The 20350-nt window shown below is 36.7% G+C and overlaps 2 protein-coding genes across 2 annotated transcripts in view; one reads left to right on the top strand and one right to left on the bottom strand.

The window, feature by feature from the left end:
- Positions 1–10262: 10262 nt before the first annotated feature.
- Positions 10263–15741, bottom strand: cops5 (COP9 signalosome subunit 5). Its single transcript, XM_055181437.2, has 9 exons — positions 15596–15741; positions 15349–15511; positions 15026–15260; positions 14497–14625; positions 14029–14094; positions 13797–13882; positions 13504–13615; positions 12445–12593; positions 10263–10520 (listed from the first exon to the last, which is right to left on the bottom strand). The coding sequence occupies exons 2-9, from the start codon at positions 15483–15485 to the stop codon at positions 10433–10435; spliced, it is 1002 nt and encodes a 333-aa protein (XP_055037412.1). The 5' UTR covers positions 15486–15511; positions 15596–15741; the 3' UTR covers positions 10263–10432.
- Positions 15742–16489: 748 nt separating this feature from the next.
- The window catches only part of pign (phosphatidylinositol glycan anchor biosynthesis, class N), a 22758-nt gene continuing 18897 nt past the window's right edge, over positions 16490–20350 (top strand). The window contains exons 1-10 of the mRNA XM_055181436.2: positions 16490–16801; positions 17062–17305; positions 17960–18081; positions 18157–18255; positions 18341–18447; positions 18555–18679; positions 18820–18950; positions 19131–19247; positions 19343–19383; positions 19492–19551. Coding sequence (XP_055037411.2) covers positions 17079–17305; positions 17960–18081; positions 18157–18255; positions 18341–18447; positions 18555–18679; positions 18820–18950; positions 19131–19247; positions 19343–19383; positions 19492–19551 — 1029 coding nt within the window. The 5' untranslated portion in view covers positions 16490–16801; positions 17062–17078. The remainder of the gene's footprint in view (positions 16802–17061; positions 17306–17959; positions 18082–18156; positions 18256–18340; positions 18448–18554; positions 18680–18819; positions 18951–19130; positions 19248–19342; positions 19384–19491; positions 19552–20350) is intronic.

Raw genomic sequence — 20350 nt, 5'->3', positions numbered from 1 at the left:
TGTATGGTCTAATTTGTTTCTTAACATTTGAAATGGGTAGCAGGATTGGATGATAGCTTGTCTTATGTATTTATTAGTGCAAACAAGTTTATTTTCAAATTCAGTCTCACCTACATATAGCGATGGAAGGATTGGTGTAACTCTGCAGTATGACAAGGAACATTTCAATAACATTCTTATACCAGAAGGAATTGCATTAATTACCGTAAAGAATTGTTTTGGGTGACAGGCAAATCCATGTTTTAAAGTGAAGGAATTGTAATCCAAGATGTTCCCATTCTCATCCATTAAGTCAAGTACAGACCAAATATTCCTACTAAACCAGTCTTCGTAAAACAGAGACTTGTTTCTATGTAAAATGTATCTGTTATTCCACAGTGGAGTATTGTGAGGTGTAAAATTATGTGTGTGTGCTAGTTTCCAAAATAATAAAACTTGTTGGTGAAATGCTGAGAGCTTCACTGGGAGTTTGAGAATATCAAAGTCACATTTCAGTAGAAAGTGAATTCCACCTAGTTTACCAAACAGAGCTGATGGGATGATATTCCACAAGCTGTCCATGCTACCTAAAAATCTTTGAAGCCACTTAAGCTTTAACAAAATATTCATACTCTCAAATTCAATTGCATTTAACCCACCTTGTTCATATGATTTTATAATGTCAGATTTTTTTATATAATGGGTCTTGTGTTTCCAAATGAAATCATACATTATTTTATTACTAGTTTTAATAATAGCTGAAGAGGGAGCCAAAGCAGAGGTAGGATAGATCAATCTGGATAAATACTCAACTTTGGACAGTAAAATTCTTCCAAAAATTGAGAGATCTCTCTGTAACCAGCAGTTCAATATTTTATTGGCTTTTTGTAACTTAGTTTCAAAATTTTCTTTCATAATAGCCTTCAAGTCTCTCGTAATTGTAATACCCAAGTACTTCACGGTTTCTTTCACCGGAATGTTAAACAAGGAATCAATTTGATTGGGGTGAAGTGCCATGAGCTCACATTTGTTCAGATTCAATTGAAGGCCTGAAGCCTTTGAAAAGGAATTAATTAGAGAAATAGCCAGTGGGATTTGGTCTTTGTTTTTTAAAAATAACGTTGTGTCATCTGCTAATTGACTGATTGCTAAAGATTTACCAAATACATTTAACTTCTTCACTGATAAATCATGTCTAACCAAAGTGGATAACATATCTGTTGCTAAAATGAATAAAAGAGGGGATAGTGGACAGCCTTGTCTTATTCCACGACTAATCGGAAATCTATGTGTAGTGCCAAAAGGAAGAGAGATTGAGCTATTCATATCTTTGTAAATCATTTTTATAATACTAACCAAACGTTCACCAAAACCAAAATGTTTTAGGGAATTAAAGAGAAAACCATGTTCTAACATGTCAAAGGCCTTTTTAAAATCTAAAAATAATATGAAACCATCATCCTCTATCAAGTGACTGTACTCAACCAAATCCATAACTAATCTAACATTATCATGAATAGATCTTCCCTTGAGAAAGCCTGATTGTGATTCGTTTATTAGATTATGTAAGCCCTCTTTTAATCTGTTAACATATATATGTGAGAAAATTTTATAGTCATTGTTTAGCAATGTAATTGGGCGCATGTTGTCCACATATCTTCGGTCCTTATCCGGTTTAGGGATTAAGGTAATCAAACCCTGATACATAGTGGGGGATAAAGACTCTTCTTCTATAGATTCAACAAAGGCATTGAATATTAATAGTTTAATATCATTCCAAAAAAATTAGTAAAAGTTAGCTGTGAGGCCATCAGGGCCAGGAGATTTGTTTGTTTTAAGCTTTTGAACCGCTAAATCAAGTTCTTCAATGCGCAAGCTAGCATCACAGCGCTCTCTCCACTCATTATCAATTTGAGGAATGAAATTTGTTATTTTTTCATAGAAATTATTGCACTCTATTGGGGAGAAGTTGGATGAGTACAGGTCACTGTAAAATTGATGGATTTCTTTACTTATTAGAGTAGGGTCCGTGTTTTCAATACCATTTATCATTAAAGATATGATTGAATTGCTCGATTGTCGTCTTTTTTCTAATTTACAAAAGTAAGAAGTGCTTTTCTCTCCCTCTTCGATCCATTTAGCTTTGGAGCGTATATACGCACCTTTGGCTTTTTTAATGTAAAGATTGTCCAGTTCTAATTGTAGGGAGACCATCCTTCTTTTTCCGACATCACTTAACAAAGTTTCACTACAGTATTTGTTAATCTCTTGAATAATCGTATATTCCTTCTGTCTCCTTATTTTGGCTAGCGTTTTACTATAATTAATAGCAAATTCACGTATTTTAAATTTGAGAAACTCCCATCTGGCTTTATGAGAACTAAAGTTATCATTTTTAATTTCTGAAATTAACTCTTTAACTTTATCACAGAATCTCTTATTATTTAGTAACTCCGAATTGAATTTCCAATATCCCTTATTTCTTGAAGTATTACAGTTCGGTTTAACTAATAGAGATATGGCACAGTGATCTGTCAAAGGCGCTGCTGAAATAGCACAGTCTTTAACAAATAAAGACAAGTTTTCTGAAATAAGCCAATAATCAATTCTTGACCTGCTGGAAGCATTAGGCCTTAACCAAGAAAACTGTCTAAGATTAGGATGGATATATCTCCACACATCTATCAGTTTCATATTAGTGCAAAAGTGGGTGATTAAAGGGTTAGGCCGTGAAGTATTGCTTTTAGGTGGATGTCGATCGTGTGTCTCATCTGGTACCACATTAAAGTCCCCACCTACAACAATATTATCTGTTGGGTATAATCTTTTTAGATCAGAGATTATAGAAGATACCTCCTGTAGTAGATTTTGATTTAGTTTAGAGTTATTGTGGCCATATACATTGATTAAAATAAAAAAAATATTCTCAATGTCTAAAACTACCGCAACCCAATGTCCATTAGAATCAGATTTAGAAGACATTATTTTCCCTGGACAATTGTTAAATAAAATTGCAGCTCCTGCTGAGTGGGAAGAACCATGGCTAAATAAAATTTTATCTCCCCACTGACTGGACCAAAAGGTAGCATCAGTTACAACAGAGTGCGTTTCTTGTAGAAAAATACATTGAGATCCACTCCCTTTACAATATAAGAACATAGCCTTCCTTTTAACCTTATTTTGAATGCCCCTAACATTTAATGACATGAACGACAATGGTAATTTAACCGGAAACATTTAAAGATAAACCAAAAAGAAAAATGAAATGCAAAAATTTAAACGAAAAGAAGGTAAACACTTGTATGTAAAGGAACAAGAAAAAAAATTCCACCAGGTTGTATGACCACGAACCTAGAACATAGGTCTACCTCACAACCTAGAAACTCTCCAAACAATCATATCTCTTGTCAACCTACCCATAATCAGAACAAGAATATAACTATGTTGTGTCAATGCGTCGTCCCTCAATGTAACCGACAGGTCCACGGTAATACGCTTTCTTTCCAGCTTTGCGCGCCTGATCGATCAATGGCCACACCTCCGCACGGGCCAGACGATCCTCTTTCGTAAGATCCTCCGTGAATCTGACTCCGCGGTCCCGACAGACTGATGAGTTCTTAGTTGTTTTCCACATTTCATCTCTATACTTCCTCATGGTAAACTGCACAATCATCTGTCTAGTCTTCCCCTGTTCCTTTTTGCCGATACGATGCACTGTATCCACAATGTCATCTATTTTGTGAATGAGATGCGGTGCTATTTCAGCGATAAGATCAGTCACTACCTTGCGGGGATCTTCTTCAGGCCTTTCTTTCAATCCGTTGATCCGGAGGTTCCATCTCCTTTTGTATCTCTCGAGTTCAGACGTTCTGCTCGCCAGATCTTTCTGTGTTGTTGTTAGATTCACGAGCGCTTTGCTCGTCTCAACAGATTTCACTTTACATTCTTTAATTTCAGCCGCATTAAATTCTACAGCCTTGGAAATCTCTGCGATCATGACATTGTTTCTCAGCATTTGCGTCGCCATTTCTTCTAATTTTACATCTTGTGCATCAAAACGAGCGGTCAGTGAAGTGATGGCTTGTAGCAAAGTTGCATTAGTGATGTCGTCCTCGCAGGATCTTACTTTTTTCAATATGTTTGTTTTAGTAGGGGTTAAATAAGACGAGTCACGACGTTTACCTACAGGGTCGATCTGTGAGTCCATCTTTGAGTCATCTGAGGCCGGAGCTGGAGTTGAACCATTAGCCGGAGGGATGACGATCTTCGGACGAGTGACTTGCTGAGAAGATTTCCGCATTTTGAGGGTGCAAAACACAGGAGTATTGACTAAATTATATTTTAGGTAGGTGTAAAAGAGAATTGTGTATTTTTATAAAACAAAATGGAGATTAACTAAGCAGCTCGGTAAAACACGTGTGCTCAGCCCGCCATTTTAGCCGGAAGTCCGCAATCCAGTCATTTATATAGACGGGTTGCACGGCGACGTCACTAACTGGTTGCGCGCGCAACCGAGGGGCAGAAAGAAGAGAAGTGCATTGTGTTGTATGCTCGTAGCGGTGTCTGTAAGTCAAAATGCCAAGGAATTGTTGCGTGGAAAATAGTACCAACAGAGTCAGTGCTGGGTGCCTGATGTTAACATACCAGTAGATGCGACTATTACGTTACTAGCATTATAATTATAAAATTATAATTCATACATGTATCACAGGTAAAACTGCAAAAATAAAGACAGAAAAACAGATCAAACTAAAATCAAGTCTTATTTATATACAAACAATAAAGAACGCTTCAATAATTAAGGTAGTTGCAGTAGCAGATCAGCTCACCAATCGGGCTTTCTGCCCCCTGGATGCGCGCGCACCCTGCAATGTTTGTAAACTTGCAACCCCTCTATAGATCAGTGGTTTGAACCCATGACCATTGGCCTATGCCATTAAAGTCACAATGACAAACTTTTTCTTTAAATAAAATTTCGGTACTTTTTTTTTTTTTACAAATGACTTATAGATTCATTATAAAAAAATCAAATGCCCTCATAATCTTTAATCAAAAACGCAAATCTCCTCCCCTCCTCAAAACCATTTAGCTACTTCCGGTCACAAGGAATAGCGGGAAGGCGGGGGCCAGGAAAAGATCGCAGTGATTAGTAAATAGCAACATGACTCAACTTTCAACAATCAAATTCTTGATGCAGGAATTAAAGTCCTGCCCTACCTTTTTTTTTTTTCATTTTAGAAGCTGTTTACTCGGCTATACATCACAAAGGAAAAATAAGATAATCGCTACTTTGTTTTAGCGTGACTTTAAACTATTTTGATTTTTTTAACATAAAATATGTGTTTTCACTTAAATATTTACATCTTGTCTGAATAAATTCATGCTCTCAGGTGAAAATTTAATTTCAGTGCTTTTGAAAACTTTTTAAATAATGTGCAATTTCTTCATTCTTCAAAATAAAGGTTTCTAAAGGTTCTTTGTCGGCCTGTATGGTTCCATAAAGAACCTTTAACATCCACAGAACCTTTGTGCAATAAGTTGTAGTGAAAAGAGGTTCTACAGAACATAACGTATTTGACTGAAAGGTTATTTAGGGCAGTGGTTCTCAAACTTTTTCAGCGTGCGGCCCCCTTTGTGTACGGTGCATTCCTTCGCTGCCCCCCCAAAGAAAATTTATGACAAAAAACAGTTCTAACACTTCACATTTTAATTAAACAAAACATTAAATTATACAAAGTAGTGCTGCCTTATTTTTTTAGGCTTAATTTCACAGAATTCATGATAAATTAATGTATTTTATAAAATGTCATAAAACTGGGGCCCCCCTGGCACCATCTCGCGGCCCCCCTGGAGCCAGAAAAATCAATAACACATTAAGTTAATATTGGGTACATTTATTTAAACTACAGTAAAAAAAATGAAACAACGTACAATATCCTCTATATTTTTGTTTGAGAAGTTGAGATGGGTGAGTTTCTTGAGATATTGCTGGAGAGATTCACTTCTGCTGGTTTTTGAGTGATTGCTTAATTTAGCGATCAGATGCACCGTCAGACGGACCGTAACACTTAGTATGTGAAAATATATCAGGATAGATTTCTTGAAACATGGGCGACAACATGTCAAGGAAATAAAGATTTATGTTAGAACCAAAAAGACAAAAGCAATGCAAGAACATATGATTTATAAAATGTCATAAAACTGGGGCCCCCCTGGCACCATCTCGCGGCCCCCCTGGGGGCCCGGGACTCCAGTTTGAGAACCACTGATTTAGGGAACCAGAAATATTCATGCACTTTAAGAAAGGATGTTATTTTTTACACATTTTTTGTGTTATGCTTTTTACACATTATGTGTCATTTTGTGTTAATTTGGTGTTAAAATAAAACACAAGTTGTGTTAAAAGTAACACAAAATGTGTTGTTCTAATAATACCACAGAGATGGGTGTATTCTGCGACAACATATTTAGTGTGTTGTTTTTTAACACATCTGTTCTAAGAACTGCAAAGAACCTTATTAGCACATTTATTAATAAGAGTGTACAGAGATCATGAACAAGCATCAGCATTTACAAAGGACACATGGTTCAGAAACTACTCAGGTTGCCAGAAACTAACTGAACGTGCACAGTGCATTAATATTTCAGGAGTCAGCAAAAGCAGGGAAAGAAAATACTGTGAAATCATTTGACTATTATTCTCCAATTTTATACTTTAGGAGCATTAAAGTATTGGCAGGCAATTGCACATTTTTTATTTTTAAACATGCATTACAAGTTGGCCCCACATTTGTTACAGTCAAAAACATTTACCCACTGAGTTTGGCTAACATTATGAAATTATCAAGAGAGTTTTTTTAACCTCACACTGATAATGTTTTAGCATTCGTGTAGATGCTCAGAGTAAGAAACATTCCTGTCCAGAATTAAACGGGATACTGTTACAGGTGCAAAAAGCGAAGCTGAGCGTATTTATTTTGACAACATTGGTCTCACTCAAATTGAATACTGCAGAATTGCATTTTTGCCCTTCGTGTTTGGCTGAAATTAAAAAGAGAGAAAAACGGTTGTAGAGGAAATACTAGTATGGCTTAAACTAAACCTCAGGCCACCCTTAAAGGGATAATTCACAGAAAATTGAAAATTTGGTCATTGTTTACTTACTCTCAATTTGTTTCAAACCTGTATAAATGTATTTGTTCTGGTGAACATATAAGAAGGTATTTTGAAAGTTGTTTGTAACCAAGCAGATCTGGGGCACGATAGGATGGAAGTGAATGGTGCCCCAGATTTATGTGTTTATAAACTTGTTTTTTAAATATATTTGTTTGTGTTGAACAAAACAAAGAAATGTATACAGGTTTGAAACAACTTCCAGGCGAGTATGAAAGAATTTTACTTTTTGGGGTGAACTATCCCTTTAAGCCTTAAAGGGATAGTTCACTTTAAAATGAAAATTCTGTCATCATTTACTTACCCTCGTGTTGTTTTAAACCTATATGAATTTCTTTTTTCTGATGAACACAAAAGAAGATATTTTGAGAAATGATGGTAAACACACAGCAGTAAGTGACCATAGACTTCCATAGTAGGAATAAAAAAATATGATGGAATTTAATGGGTAACGTCAACTGTGTGCTTAACATCATTTATCAAAATATTTTCTTGGTCATTTATCACAATGCTTCCAAAATATTTTTTTCCTACTATGGAAGTCTATGGTCACTTACTAATGTGTGTTTACTATCATTTCTCAAAATATCTTCTTTAGTGTTCATCAGAAAAAAGAAATTCACAAAGGTTTAGAACAACATGATGATGAGGAAATGATGACAGAATTTTCATTTTAAAGTGAACTATCCCTTTTAAAGAGACACGAAACAACCCCTTATGGTAAAAAGTTAAAGGGACACACCACTTTTTTTGAAAATAAACAAATTTTCCAGCTCCCCTAGAGTTAAGCATTTGATTTTTACCGTTTTGGAATCCATTCAGCTGATCTCCGGGTCTGGCGCTACCACTTTTAGCATAGCTTAGCACAATCCATTGAATCTGATTAGACCACTAGCATCACACTAAAAAATAACCAGAGTTTGGATATTTTTCCCATTTAAAAGTTGACTCTTCTGTAGTTACATCGTGTACGAAGATTGACGGAAAATTAAAAGTTGCGATTTTCTAGGCAGATATGGCAAGGAACTATACTCTCATTTCGATGTAATAATCAAGGACTTTGCTGAGGTAAAATGGCTACAGGAGGTGCAATGATATTACGCAGCAGCTGAAAATAGTCCCCTTAGTAACCTTGGCAGGGGACTATTTTTGGGCAGTGCGTAATATCACTACGCCTTGGTAACTCTCTGGTTATTTTTTAGCGCAATGCTAATGGTCTAATCAGATTCAATGGATTAGGCTAAGTTATGCTAAAAGTGGTAGCGCCAGACCCAGAGATCAGCTGAATGGATTCCAAAAAGGTAAAACTCAAATGTTTAACTCTAGGGGAGCTGAAAAATTATCATATTTAAAAAAAGTGTAGTGTCCCTTTTAGAAACCCTTCAGTTTTGTAAAACTATCATCACTAATATGTTTCCTAACAGGTCACTTGCAACCAGCTGAGCATTCTTAAGCATTTACAAGCTGAAATCCCAAACCATGTTTATCAACTTCAGCTGGTCAAACTGTTGCTATAAATAATGCATATCAGTTGTGGAGAAGTGGGGTGTGCTTTGGTCATAGCATTGACCCGTGTATTGTTATATACTGTTGAGGAATGTGCTTCCTGAAACTGAGTGACTAGCCTCCATTTTTGCATGTAAAGTACTTGGCAGAAAGGAAATGTTGCTTTGGTTGGTTGTAGGCGTCTGGGGGTGGGGGCTTCTCCCTCTGGGACATTTCAGCTCCTTACTGCCATGCTTGTTGAGATTATTATATGGTCCAAAGAAAACATCAGCGCTACCAAATATCTGTGGATGTGTACGGGGTCATTGGTCCCAAAGGTATCTAGGACAAGAGCCCTGTGATAAATAGGAACCCTTGGTTGTTTGTGCGAAGTATTACTTTATTATATTCCCTTAATTACATATTTTACCACTTTCTTCTGTAGCCTACTTAGTGTTCAGTATTTTAGTAAAGTTTTCTTTGGATTCAGCAAATGAAGTGGAATTCCACAGTAATCCTAGAAGGTTCTTTCTTAATAGAAAACACACCTTTAAATTTAGTTAATAGATTTGGCTGATGTTAACTCGCTCCTGTTAAACGTAATATTCGTATGTTTAGGCTAATTCTCATTTGTACTCATCTGCTTTAGTCCTTAAGCATTAAAAAAGTTCATCTGGTGATGATTATAAGCCTCATTTGCGATTCCAATGGTTGAAACACTGAACTTTCGACGACTGCGATTTCAATGAATTTCATCCTCTGTGGGCTCAACTATTGGATTCGGTATGTTGGCTCTGTGGTCAAGAACAAAAACACTCTCTCACTACATCTTCAGTCCAAAATCCACAAATTGCAAAGGGCACAACTGAGCAGATCGCCGGTTTCTGGAACATAGCAAGAAAATCTTAAAGGGCTATGGTGTGGGGATAAAAAAACTCGAGTGCACGAGCATGATGTCAGCACCGTTGTCTGTAAAAAAGCAGACGCGTTTATGTTCGAGAAACCACGTGTGTCGAGTGTCCGCAGCGATAAAGAGCAGACACGCAGGGCTGAATAGACTCCAGTGTGTCGAGAGCCCGTTTCTGTGATGCATCAGTGACGGGCCACAGCGTCAAGCTCAGTATCGTGAAGGACTGTGTACAACACAGAGACAACCTGCACAGGGTCGTCCTGACAGATGCGCTTTGACCATGCCAAACTGTGTTTACCTTTGGGCAAGCATATAGCCACTGAGTTTGTTATTCCATTATGTAATGCTATGACTGGCAAATATGAAAATGGAATTGCATGATAGGCGACTGCACTGTGGTTTTTGTTAACAGCCTAAATGTTGCGTTGTTAGGGTGTGTGAATGAAACGCTGATCCCAGAGCTCTGATTGTGGGAGACGGGAATGGTACGGTACTGTGTTACACACTGTACCCATAGGAGCATGAATTTAAAAACGTCTGGTATCCTGCAACACTGAGGAAAACTCATTAGTCTTGCTCTAAAAGACAGGCTGTCAATGATCTGCATGAGTTACAATTTTAGACAGACTTTTGAGGTAAATACGATGCAACACTTGGGGAAAATGTAGACTTTCCATATTTAAAAAAAAAGCAAAAAAAGACATACGTTAACCAATAAACCTGAACAGCATTTTTTATTTGTTTAAACATACGACAAGTAATGCAAATATTGAAGAGATTCCTACACAAGAATTACTTTGAATCTTTCAAAGCAGAATCAGAATAAAGGGAACACATAACTAAGCAAAAACAGCATGTAAGATCCTACGTCAGTTCCTTTCAAGTTTAGTTAGATGTGTTTACTTGATTGAAGAGTTTATCTTTGATAACCTGGGACATCAAACCATGAATGGCCTCGATGGTGGTTTTGCAGCTGGAAAACAAAAGAAAGGTCGATCAGGTTTTATAAAAGAAGTCTCGACAGTAGAAGTATTATAAAGAAACGTTTTTAATAAAAACAAGGATTTGTTCACTTTAGAAGTAACTTTTATTTTTTATTGATTTTTATAGGGTTTTATACATTAGATTCTTATGTAAGCAGAAATGTAAGAGCCCACAAAATCAAATTACTTTTCAAGTTATTCTGAACAAAACATGTTTTTAGTTAACTAATCAAATTTGTGACCAGGCCAGGTTCCATTTCTATTATTTTGTTACTTTTTTGCTTTAAATTGAAACACACAGTGCTCTGCGGGACATTTAAAATCATACTGAGAAAAATGTGTTCCGCAAAAACTTGCAAACTGTGCCTGCTTGAATGCAAAAGAAGATATTTTTGATAAATGACGGTAAGCATACAGTTGACGGTACCCATTGACTTCCGTAGTATTTGTTTTTCCTACTATGGACGTCAGTGTGTATGGTCAACTGTGTGCTTTAAATCATTTATAAAAAATGTTCTTGTGTTAAACAGAATAACATGAGTACGAGCCCCTGAGGTGACATTGGAGTAATTGAAATTGAAAGTTTAGTTTCATGTGCTCACGTGAAACTTTCATGTTCTAACGTGAAACTTTCATGTGCTCATGCAAAACCTTCATGTGCAGAATTTTTTTAAGTTTAGTTTTGGGTGCTCACGTGAAACTATTCCGTGCGCACGCGACGGTTTCGCGTGTGCACGCGTCGGTTTCACGTGAGCACGCGAATGTTTCACGTGAGCACGCGAAGGTTTCACGTGAGCACGCGAAGGTTTCACGTGAGCACGCGAAGGTTTCACGTGAGCACGCAAAACTAAACGTAGTAGTTTCACGTGAGCTAATTTACTAATTTCACGTGAGCACTCAAAAGTAAAGGCGGTAGTTTCACGTGAGCACGCAAAAGTAAAGGCGGTAGTTTCACGTGAGCACGCAAAAGTAAAGGCGGTAGTTTCACGTGAGCACGCAAAAGTAAAGGCGGTAGTTTCACGTGAGCATGCAAAATTAGACGCGGTAGTTTCACGTGAGCATGCAAAAGTAAACGTAGTAGTTTCACGTGAGCACGCGATAGTTTCACATGAGCATGTGATAGTTTCACGTTTAATTTACTAACTTATTTTTTTATTTATTGTTAATTTAGTTTCACGTGAGCACGCAAAACTAAACGTAGTAGCTCCACGTAAGCTAATTTACTAATTTCACGTGAGCACGCAAAAGTAAAGGCGGTAGTTTCACGTGAGCATGCAAAAGTAAAGGCGGTAGTTTTACGTGAGCACGGAAAAGTAAAGCCGGTAGTTTCACGTGAGCATGCAAAAGTTAAGGCGGTAGTTTCACGTGAGCACGCAAAAGTAAGGGCAGTAGTTTCACGTGAGCACGCAAAGGTAAAGGCGGTAGTTTCACGTGAGCACGCAAAAGTAAAGGCGGTAGTTTCACGTGGGCACGCAAAAGTAAAGGCGGTAGTTTCACGTGAGCACGCAAAAGTAAACGTAGTAGTTTCATGTGAGCATGCAAAAGTAAACGTAGTAGTTTCACGTAAGCACGCGATAGTTTCACATGAGTACACGATAGTTACACGTAAGCACGCGATAGTTACACGTAAGCACGCGATAGTTTCACGTAAGCACGCGATAGTTTCACGTAAGCACGCGATAGTTTCACGTTTAATTTACTAATTTGTCCCCTTAGGGTCTCCGTACATGAGGGTGAGTAAATGATGACAAAATTTAATGTAAAGAAATTCATGTACATTTTTTAATTTAACATTTTATTCCAATTGTTCATATTTGTCCAGCATAAATAAACTTGCCTTGGGTTGTTTACATTTACTGACATAATTGACAATGTAAAGAAACACTTAATATTAAGATATACAGATCACATTACCTGTCGCGTGTTGCCTTTGCTAATTTATCCTCAGATTTCCTATCATGCGTGTCTAAGCCCAGCATGAAACTGCCTCTTCCCAGCTGAGCTTCTGCCTGCTCCAGTTTCTCCGACAGATCATACACTTGTCCGGTGGTGTAGTCTGCATTCTGAAGGAACATCATCCATTAACAAATCCATTCTGCTTGGACCAAGTCAATGCACAATTCACAACAATGCATTTAAACCCTTACAACACGCCTGATGGCAATTCAGAAGTTTTGCTGCACAACATGTCTGCGCTATTTAAACCTTTGATTGTTCGCTGGCAGGTGAGTTTGCAAAAGGTGAGGTTGTTCTCTTCCCAGACAGGGATTCAAAATACAGACTCAATAAACTCAAGGGTCTCTGTCTGTGGTGACAATGTAATCACCGACAGCACTTCTTCCATAGCTCTTGACAAGCAGTCAATTTATCTCTAGCGCACAGCTCTAAGGCTGCTGTTTAGATAGTCGACACCCCATTGAATGTGTTAAACACGGCTCATGGCAGAATGTCGCAGTAAACAATGCCAGTTGACTTCAGCTTTCAGTCACTTAAAATAAATCGTCATGGAAAAAATCCATTTGAACAAAAGTTACAAATATTAATCACTGGCACAGGATGTCAAAAAAACTTATCGACTTTCACTCTTTAGGAAGTACAAGGTGTGCAATTGGGTTGTCATTGTGACCCAATTCAAAATAATCACATGGCATGAATTCTGGTGTGTCTTTCGTCTATTTTTATTGGTTTAAATGCATTGTTGTGAAATTTATTGCCAGGATAAAATCTGCCCTGATCATCGACTGTTTTTAAATAATCGCCCGATAGTGGAGAAAAAAAATGCTTTTGCTGGTTATAGCGTGATACATTCCTATTTTTAAGACATCAACATTTTATTTTATAAAACACAAATGAAAATTAGTATAATATTTATTTAAAAAAAATAAAAAATAACAAATTGTTACAATTTCTGCACATACTGTGATATAAAAAAAACGTATTTTTTATTAATGTTACAAAAATAGACGTTCTTACTGTTAGTAAGCTGGAGGAGCTTAAAGTGTTGACCCAATATTTATTCCAGAGCAGCTCTAGGAGTTTGCGGTCCAGTGAAGATTTAAAATAAGCCACTTCTAATGCATAGTACCTAAACAGAGAAAGACGCATAAACATAATAACAAGAAAATACAACGCAATACACATTCATTTCCAAAAATGCATAATACAAACAATCTGCATTTATAAATTAAATCATTAACAGTAGCGATTCGACAATGCATGCAAAAAAATATCTTGAAAGATGCATTAAGTTTGATAGAAATGCTTACTGTTTGCAATGCACTCCAAAATCCTCAATCTTGTTAAGTGGTATCGTCTGGTATTCAGACGGACCCTCGTCTGGTGGCTTGTAACCCTATAGTTACATTTTAAACATTATAATATGCGATGACAAGGCTTGCGAAAAAATAAATGAAAAGACAAATAAACCCAAAATGCTACACAGTTAAAATTTGCACACAACACTCACCAAACATTTACTGGAATAAAAACAGTTCCTACCTTCGGATACGTTCTAAAAGCTCCCAGATTGACCTTTCCCGCAGATATAGTCCTTGTGGGATCAATCTGAGAAGCATGAAAAATTGCAAAGACTGTACTAAGCAAAACAATCGAGTAAAATATAACAAATAAAAACAATGAGCTGCCAGTTTAGCGAGCAAAAGTTATGAGCACCAGCTTGTTATTTGCCCTTGGCATAAAATAAGCAATAGCAATGAAGGGTAAACTGTATAATGTATTCGGTTACAAAGCCAACAGCCATTAATCAGACACCACTACAAATGTCACCAAACTCATTTGTATCATAGGGGTCAATTATGGATCACTGCTATCGTTGAAGTTAAACTCATACTTTAACAATCTCATAGTTGGGCTATTTTTCCTCTGTCTTTAAAGATTGATGGGGACTGCATTATAGAGCTCTAATGCAAAATAAGCAATCACAGTTTAATATTTTGATGAACTTACCACTACGGCAACAAATGGCTCTTGAAACTGCTGGTTAAGCATCTGAGTGCTGACATCTATGCCTGAAAGCCAGCAGCCGTATCCAGGATGACTGTGGTACCATCCAATGGCATTCTCCAACCGGCCAACCTAGACGTATTCATCGATGAGAGCTACTTAGTGTTCGTCTGTGAAAACCCAGCTAAAGTAATTTTTATGATTTAAAGTTTTCTGCATAAAATCAAACTGTAAAAAGCATTCTGTGAAAATGGAAATTAAAGTGAAATCAAACTTTGATGCTCCTTATCAAATATTACAAGATTACAAGACTTTAGACTGGATTTCACAGACAGGTCACATGCATATTTGATGTAATGAATTGCATATAGATACCATATGCAAAACAATACATATACATTCTATAACAGTAAAAGCAGCTGTATTCTTACAAATATGCAAAAATTAAATTACGGGTTTATACTTTTTACTTGCTTAATATGATTTTTTTATTATCTTTGAACAATATTTGAGTCATACATCCCCAGTGTACCTGTTTTGCATTCTCTATATAAGCAGCCATGTATTCATAGGCTGCAGCCTGAGCATTAACTCGAGTTTCGGTGCCCTCCACGGGCAGAGCAAAGCTGTCCATGATGATCATAGTTTCTCCGTCCACTTTTCCCAACATAAGTCCCATTACTTCCAGATTTCCTCCAGATCTGGCATGCATCACCATCTTCAACAGTGCTAATGCTGATATCTTGCAGTATTTAAAATAATGATGGCTAAAACAATAAAAACAGTTTGAAGCAATATGGGTTATTAGTCTAAAAACAACACAGGCCTCCTATTAATATGTTGTTATATACTCACTCTTTAGTCCAAGGTTTGGCAGCCAAAATCTCTTGTTGCTGTTTTTTATCATATTTGTATATTTCATCAATACTTTGAACTTCCTGCATGCTGTTTGACAGCTCCCATGTCTTCATCGCTATGCTACTGCCAGCCATAGAGGCGGTTTAAAGGTCCAGATTTACTATAAGGAAAAGTTTAGTAAACACCTTACGGAAATGTAATCATTCAAGAACTTAATAATGGAAATTGTTTTTCAAAAGTTTACCTAAACGTGCAAACACAGCATTTAACAATAATTAACAAAGCTCTCGTTGTATCCTTTGCTGATCAATGCGCAACTGAACTCAGCAACAATACGTGTTGCCTTGCGATGGTATGTTTTCAAAATAAAAGCCTCCAACGTTACGCAGCAGTAGTATTTTGACTTTTTAAATGTAATGCTTTTACGATATAAAAACCTGTCTTTAAAATTGTTACATTTTTTTCTTGTATATTATTAATTTGATTAAGGCAAAGCAAGAAAATTTTTATAGCAAATTTTATACACAGAGGTCATTTAAAGTGGTTTAAGAAAACAATATATAAGAAAAAAAGTATGTAGAAAGAAGAGACCCACAAAAAATATAAATTAAAAGAAAATAAATATGATTTTAATAAAAACAGTTTAAATGTGTGAAAAATAATAAAACAGGAATAAAAGATATCTTCTTGATCACACAGAATTTTACATTTGATATGAAAACGACCATTTTAATTAATATAACTTCTAATCTATTCATATCTTTATTTAGGTATTAAAAACAGGATATATGGACCATTTACCACTATGGACAAAAGCTGAGGGAACCGAGCTGAGGGAAATTAATAAGATGACGTCATTATAACAGATCAACGTGAAGTTTAGTACCGACTTTTTGAATACATACTGTTTGTATGTTTTTTTTTACTCTGTAAAGAACAAATAGACATTGCCCTTTTATCCAAGAATTTCATTTACAATGTCACAGAATGTCACAAACTTACTGCCATTATTTTAATTTGATTACATTTATTTAGTTTTATTTTGACATTTTATAAAATTTTTACAAGGACGGGAATTTTCGGAAAATTGAACTCTCCAAAATTCTCACAGGTGCATAAACCACATTTCCCAGAACTCTTTGCGCGTATTTTCAGTTCAAAGGTCATGAAAACAAGGAAGTGAAGTGAAGTTGTCAGTTTAATTTCTTAAAAATTGTTTGGTTTATTAGTTTTTTTAGCGAGTTTTCTACCATACAAAATCACCACTCTGAAACAAATTTATGTATGTTTGATACTTAGTATGTTTAGTCTTCCCATAGACTCATATGCTGCTGCCGCGTTAATTCATTGATTCATTCATTTACGAGTAATGTACTCAAAAGATTTACATGGTTTCTACCGTCACTGAAGAAATCTTATGAGTTAGTTTCATCCTAGGATTAGCCAAAAGGTAAGATTATTTTTAATGTTCAATTCATTACAACATATTAATACTTAACCCACATAAAATAAAATAAAATACTGTAGGAGTATTTACTATAGTAAATTGATCGACACTAGATACTAGTGTTTTCTTAAGTAAATAATAAATAATGTTTTTTGCAGTTTTTAAATTCATTATAGTTATTACTTCAGAGTACTGTAGTAAATACAAACGTACTATAGTAAATACATGTTTATCTTTCTCTTTCTAAAAAAATAATGCCACAGATCTGACTGCAGACAGGATGAAGATGATAACATTCTTCATCGTGGGGCTCATGGTCCATATTGTTTTCTTTCTTTCGATATTTGACATTTACTTCACATCTCCACTTGTCCATGGAATGACACCCCAGCGTGTATCTCTGCCTCCTCCAGCCAAGCGTCTGGTCCTCATTGTGGCAGATGGCTTAAGAGCAGAGAGCCTTTTTAAACCAGATGACAATGGGACAGTCAGAGGTCCTTACATAAGGTGACGTATGTGGGATTATCTGTTTATGCATAGATTAGGTGGACAGATTGTGGTGTTAACTGTTACGGTCCAGTTGATTCTTATACTTACTTACTTATCCTCTTCGTCCCAGTTGGGGCATAAGGCTGCAATCATACACTGCCACTGAACCCTGTCTCATGCTTTGGCCTGTGCTTCGTCCCAGGAAAGACCCATCCCCTTCGGCTCAATCATTACTGTCCTACGCCAGGTGTTCTTTGGTCGACCCCTTTTTCTTTTCCCAATTGGGGTCCATCTCAAGGCAACTTTGGGTGGTCTTTCATTGGGCATCCTCAATACATGGCCAAGCCATCTTAGTCTGCGTGTTTTTGAATTCCAGAGACATATGCAAGCTGCCTGTCCTCTTGTATAGTTCCTCATTTGAGACTGTATTTGGCCAAAATATGTTGCAGATTTTAGATTGATTCTTATAGCGAGCATCAATATTGTCATGTAAGTTGCTTTGGAGTTTGGATAAAAAACTTTTGCTGAATGTTAGAGTAAATCACTTACATTTATAACACATGAAATACAAACAAAACGCAACAACACCTCTGACAGATAACTTTTTTAAATCTAGTATTTATTATGTGCACATAGGTTTAATTTTTGTTTGTTATTGCTTTCTGTCAAAAGGAGTGTGATTGAAGAGACTGGCACGTGGGGAGTGTCACACACACGAGTGCCCACTGAATCACGTCCGGGTCATGTTGCTCTAATAGCAGGATTTTATGAGGATGTTAGTGCTGTGGCCAAGGGTAAGAAATCTCGCCTATAGTTTGTGCATAGCTTATCACTCTGCATACATAAGACTAATTTCTTTTTTTTCACAGGCTGGAAGGAGAATCCGGTGGAGTTTGATTCAGTTTTTAACGAAAGCAGACATACCTGGTGCTGGGGAAGCCCTGATATATTACCAATGTTTGCTAAAGGTACAATCAGACACCTGTCAGATAAACTGTAGGAGTACAGTGGCCCTACTGTACTTTTTACCAACACATCCTGTATTTTATATAGGGGCCAGCGGGGACCACGTGTACACTCACACTTACCCTCCAGATCGGGAGGACTTTGCCTCTACAGATGCATCCAAACTTGACACTTGGGTTTTCGATGAAGTTAAGGTAACCTTAAACAACCTGAGCTAATTGTTACACTGTACTGCTCTCATTAAATGTATTAAATGTGTGCTTTAAATATTAGCTCATTAATTGTTAGCTTTTTTACTTAGGCTTTTCTGAGTGCTGCCAAAAACAATGAAACTCTACTAAATCAATTGCACGAAGATCAAAATGTGTTTTTCCTGCATCTTTTGGGGATAGACACTAATGGCCACGCCCACCGGCCCATGTCAAAGTAAGCATGCTTTACCACATAAAGACATTTTAATAGCTTATATGTGTGGAAATGCTCGAAAATAGTTTCGCCACTAGGTGGAGCTGCTATTCTATGCAAAGCCTGATGTGTAGCATTTCTTGTTTTGGGTTATGGTACAGGGAGTATCTAGAGAACATCGTCCTGGTTGATGCAGGTGTATCTGAAATTGTCACTTTGATGGATGACTTTTTCGGGCATGATGGAAAAACAGCTTATGTGTTCACGTCCGACCATGGCATGACGAATTGGGGTAAGATGCCTCTCTGACCTGGACTGAAAGTTTAACGTTTATGCTATTTTATGTCATCATCTCATGTCAGCACTTCAATAATGGTAGATGTTGAAGAATAGTTTGTTCGTTTCAATAGTTTATCATCATTTATAAATGTCAGTGTATTTAAGTGAATTAAACAGTGTATTTTGTTTTAAGGGTCTCATGGTGCGGGACACCCATCAGAGACGTTGACCCCACTAGTCGCATGGGGAGCTGGAGTTCAGAGAGCACAGCGGACTGCCTTTCAGAAATATGATGATTCTTATCTCAAAGGTTTATTATGTGGCCCTCTCATATGTGTGAATTAGTTTAATGGAGATAATCTAATAGCTTAGCTTATCTGATTAAGTCTTTCTTTTGCATTTCAGAATGGGGATTAGAAAACTACAGGAGAGTGGATGTCAATCAGGTGAGGTCTTTCTGTTAAGTAATAATGTTATGTGGATATATAAAAAGTGAATAAAAGCTGATATTGCTGATTTGCCTTTTTTGTTGCTTGTTTGTTCATATTTCCCAGGCTGATATTGCTCCACTGATGTCATCGCTTTTAGGACTTCCGTTTCCTTTGAACTCTGTGGTAAGTGTTATTTTTAAAGATCATTTTTTGGACATTATCTTCCACACCATCTTTTTCTAGCAGGTGTGCAAATTTGTCACCTTTCGGTGAAATTTGCCTTTTTGGATCCAAAATACGTCATTCTTGTGATTTGTCTAGATCCGATGAGTTTTTGAAAATGGGGGGTGAGTGGGTCACAGTGAATGAAAGTATGAAAATCATGTCCATCGGTTGTGGTAACGATGTCAAATCACTAACCAGTTTGGTGGGTTATGTTTTACAGTTTATTGTCACCTTATTTGTGCAGATTGAGTGCACATACTCAATTTGCAGTCAATCGGATGCAAAAATACCTCACAGAAGAATTGTGCTTAAGTTCACGTCTTATATTTACGTCTTATTTACGTATCACATGATTCGCATCACAGAAACATGCAATAGCAAGGTAACATGTAAGGAAATGGGGTCACGCGCTGTAAAGGTGAACAGGGCACAAACTAACGCAGGGTTAATTGTAACACGGCTACTTTACATATTTAGGTCATAATTTTGGCCTTTTTATGTTACTGTCAGAATATGATCTCCTGTGAATTTGTGAAAAGTTTTCATGTGTTTTCGTTACGATAACGGAAAAAGAGTGTTTTTGGAGGCGTGAAAGTAAATTTCTTCATCTTATGTTTTTTTATTCCTGAATGGGGTGTGAAGTCACCAAATCCAACCTAATATTATTTTAATCACTGTCTTGTTACCTAAAACATAACAGTATTTTGAAACATGTCAGCAACTCCTAGTAACTAATGTGTTAAAAACAACACAATTA

The sequence above is a fragment of the Misgurnus anguillicaudatus genome, chromosome 25 (assembly GCF_027580225.2).
Source record: "Misgurnus anguillicaudatus chromosome 25, ASM2758022v2, whole genome shotgun sequence".
NCBI lineage: Eukaryota > Metazoa > Chordata > Actinopteri > Cypriniformes > Cobitidae > Misgurnus > Misgurnus anguillicaudatus.
This window is presented reverse-complemented; position numbering and strand designations above follow the sequence as displayed.

Excerpts from the sequence above, each read along its gene's own strand:
- cops5 (XM_055181437.2), bottom strand. The coding sequence starts at position 15,485 with ATGGCTGGCAGTAGCATAGCGATGAAGACATGGGAGCTGTCAAACAGC. Across the intron at positions 14,095-14,496 it reads AGCCATTTGTTGCCGTAGTG|ATTGATCCCACAAGGACTAT; the intron begins GTAAGTTCATCA and ends CATGCTTCTCAG. Across the intron at positions 13,616-13,796 it reads TTTGGAGTGCATTGCAAACA|GTACTATGCATTAGAAGTGG; the intron begins GTAAGCATTTCT and ends TTCTCTGTTTAG.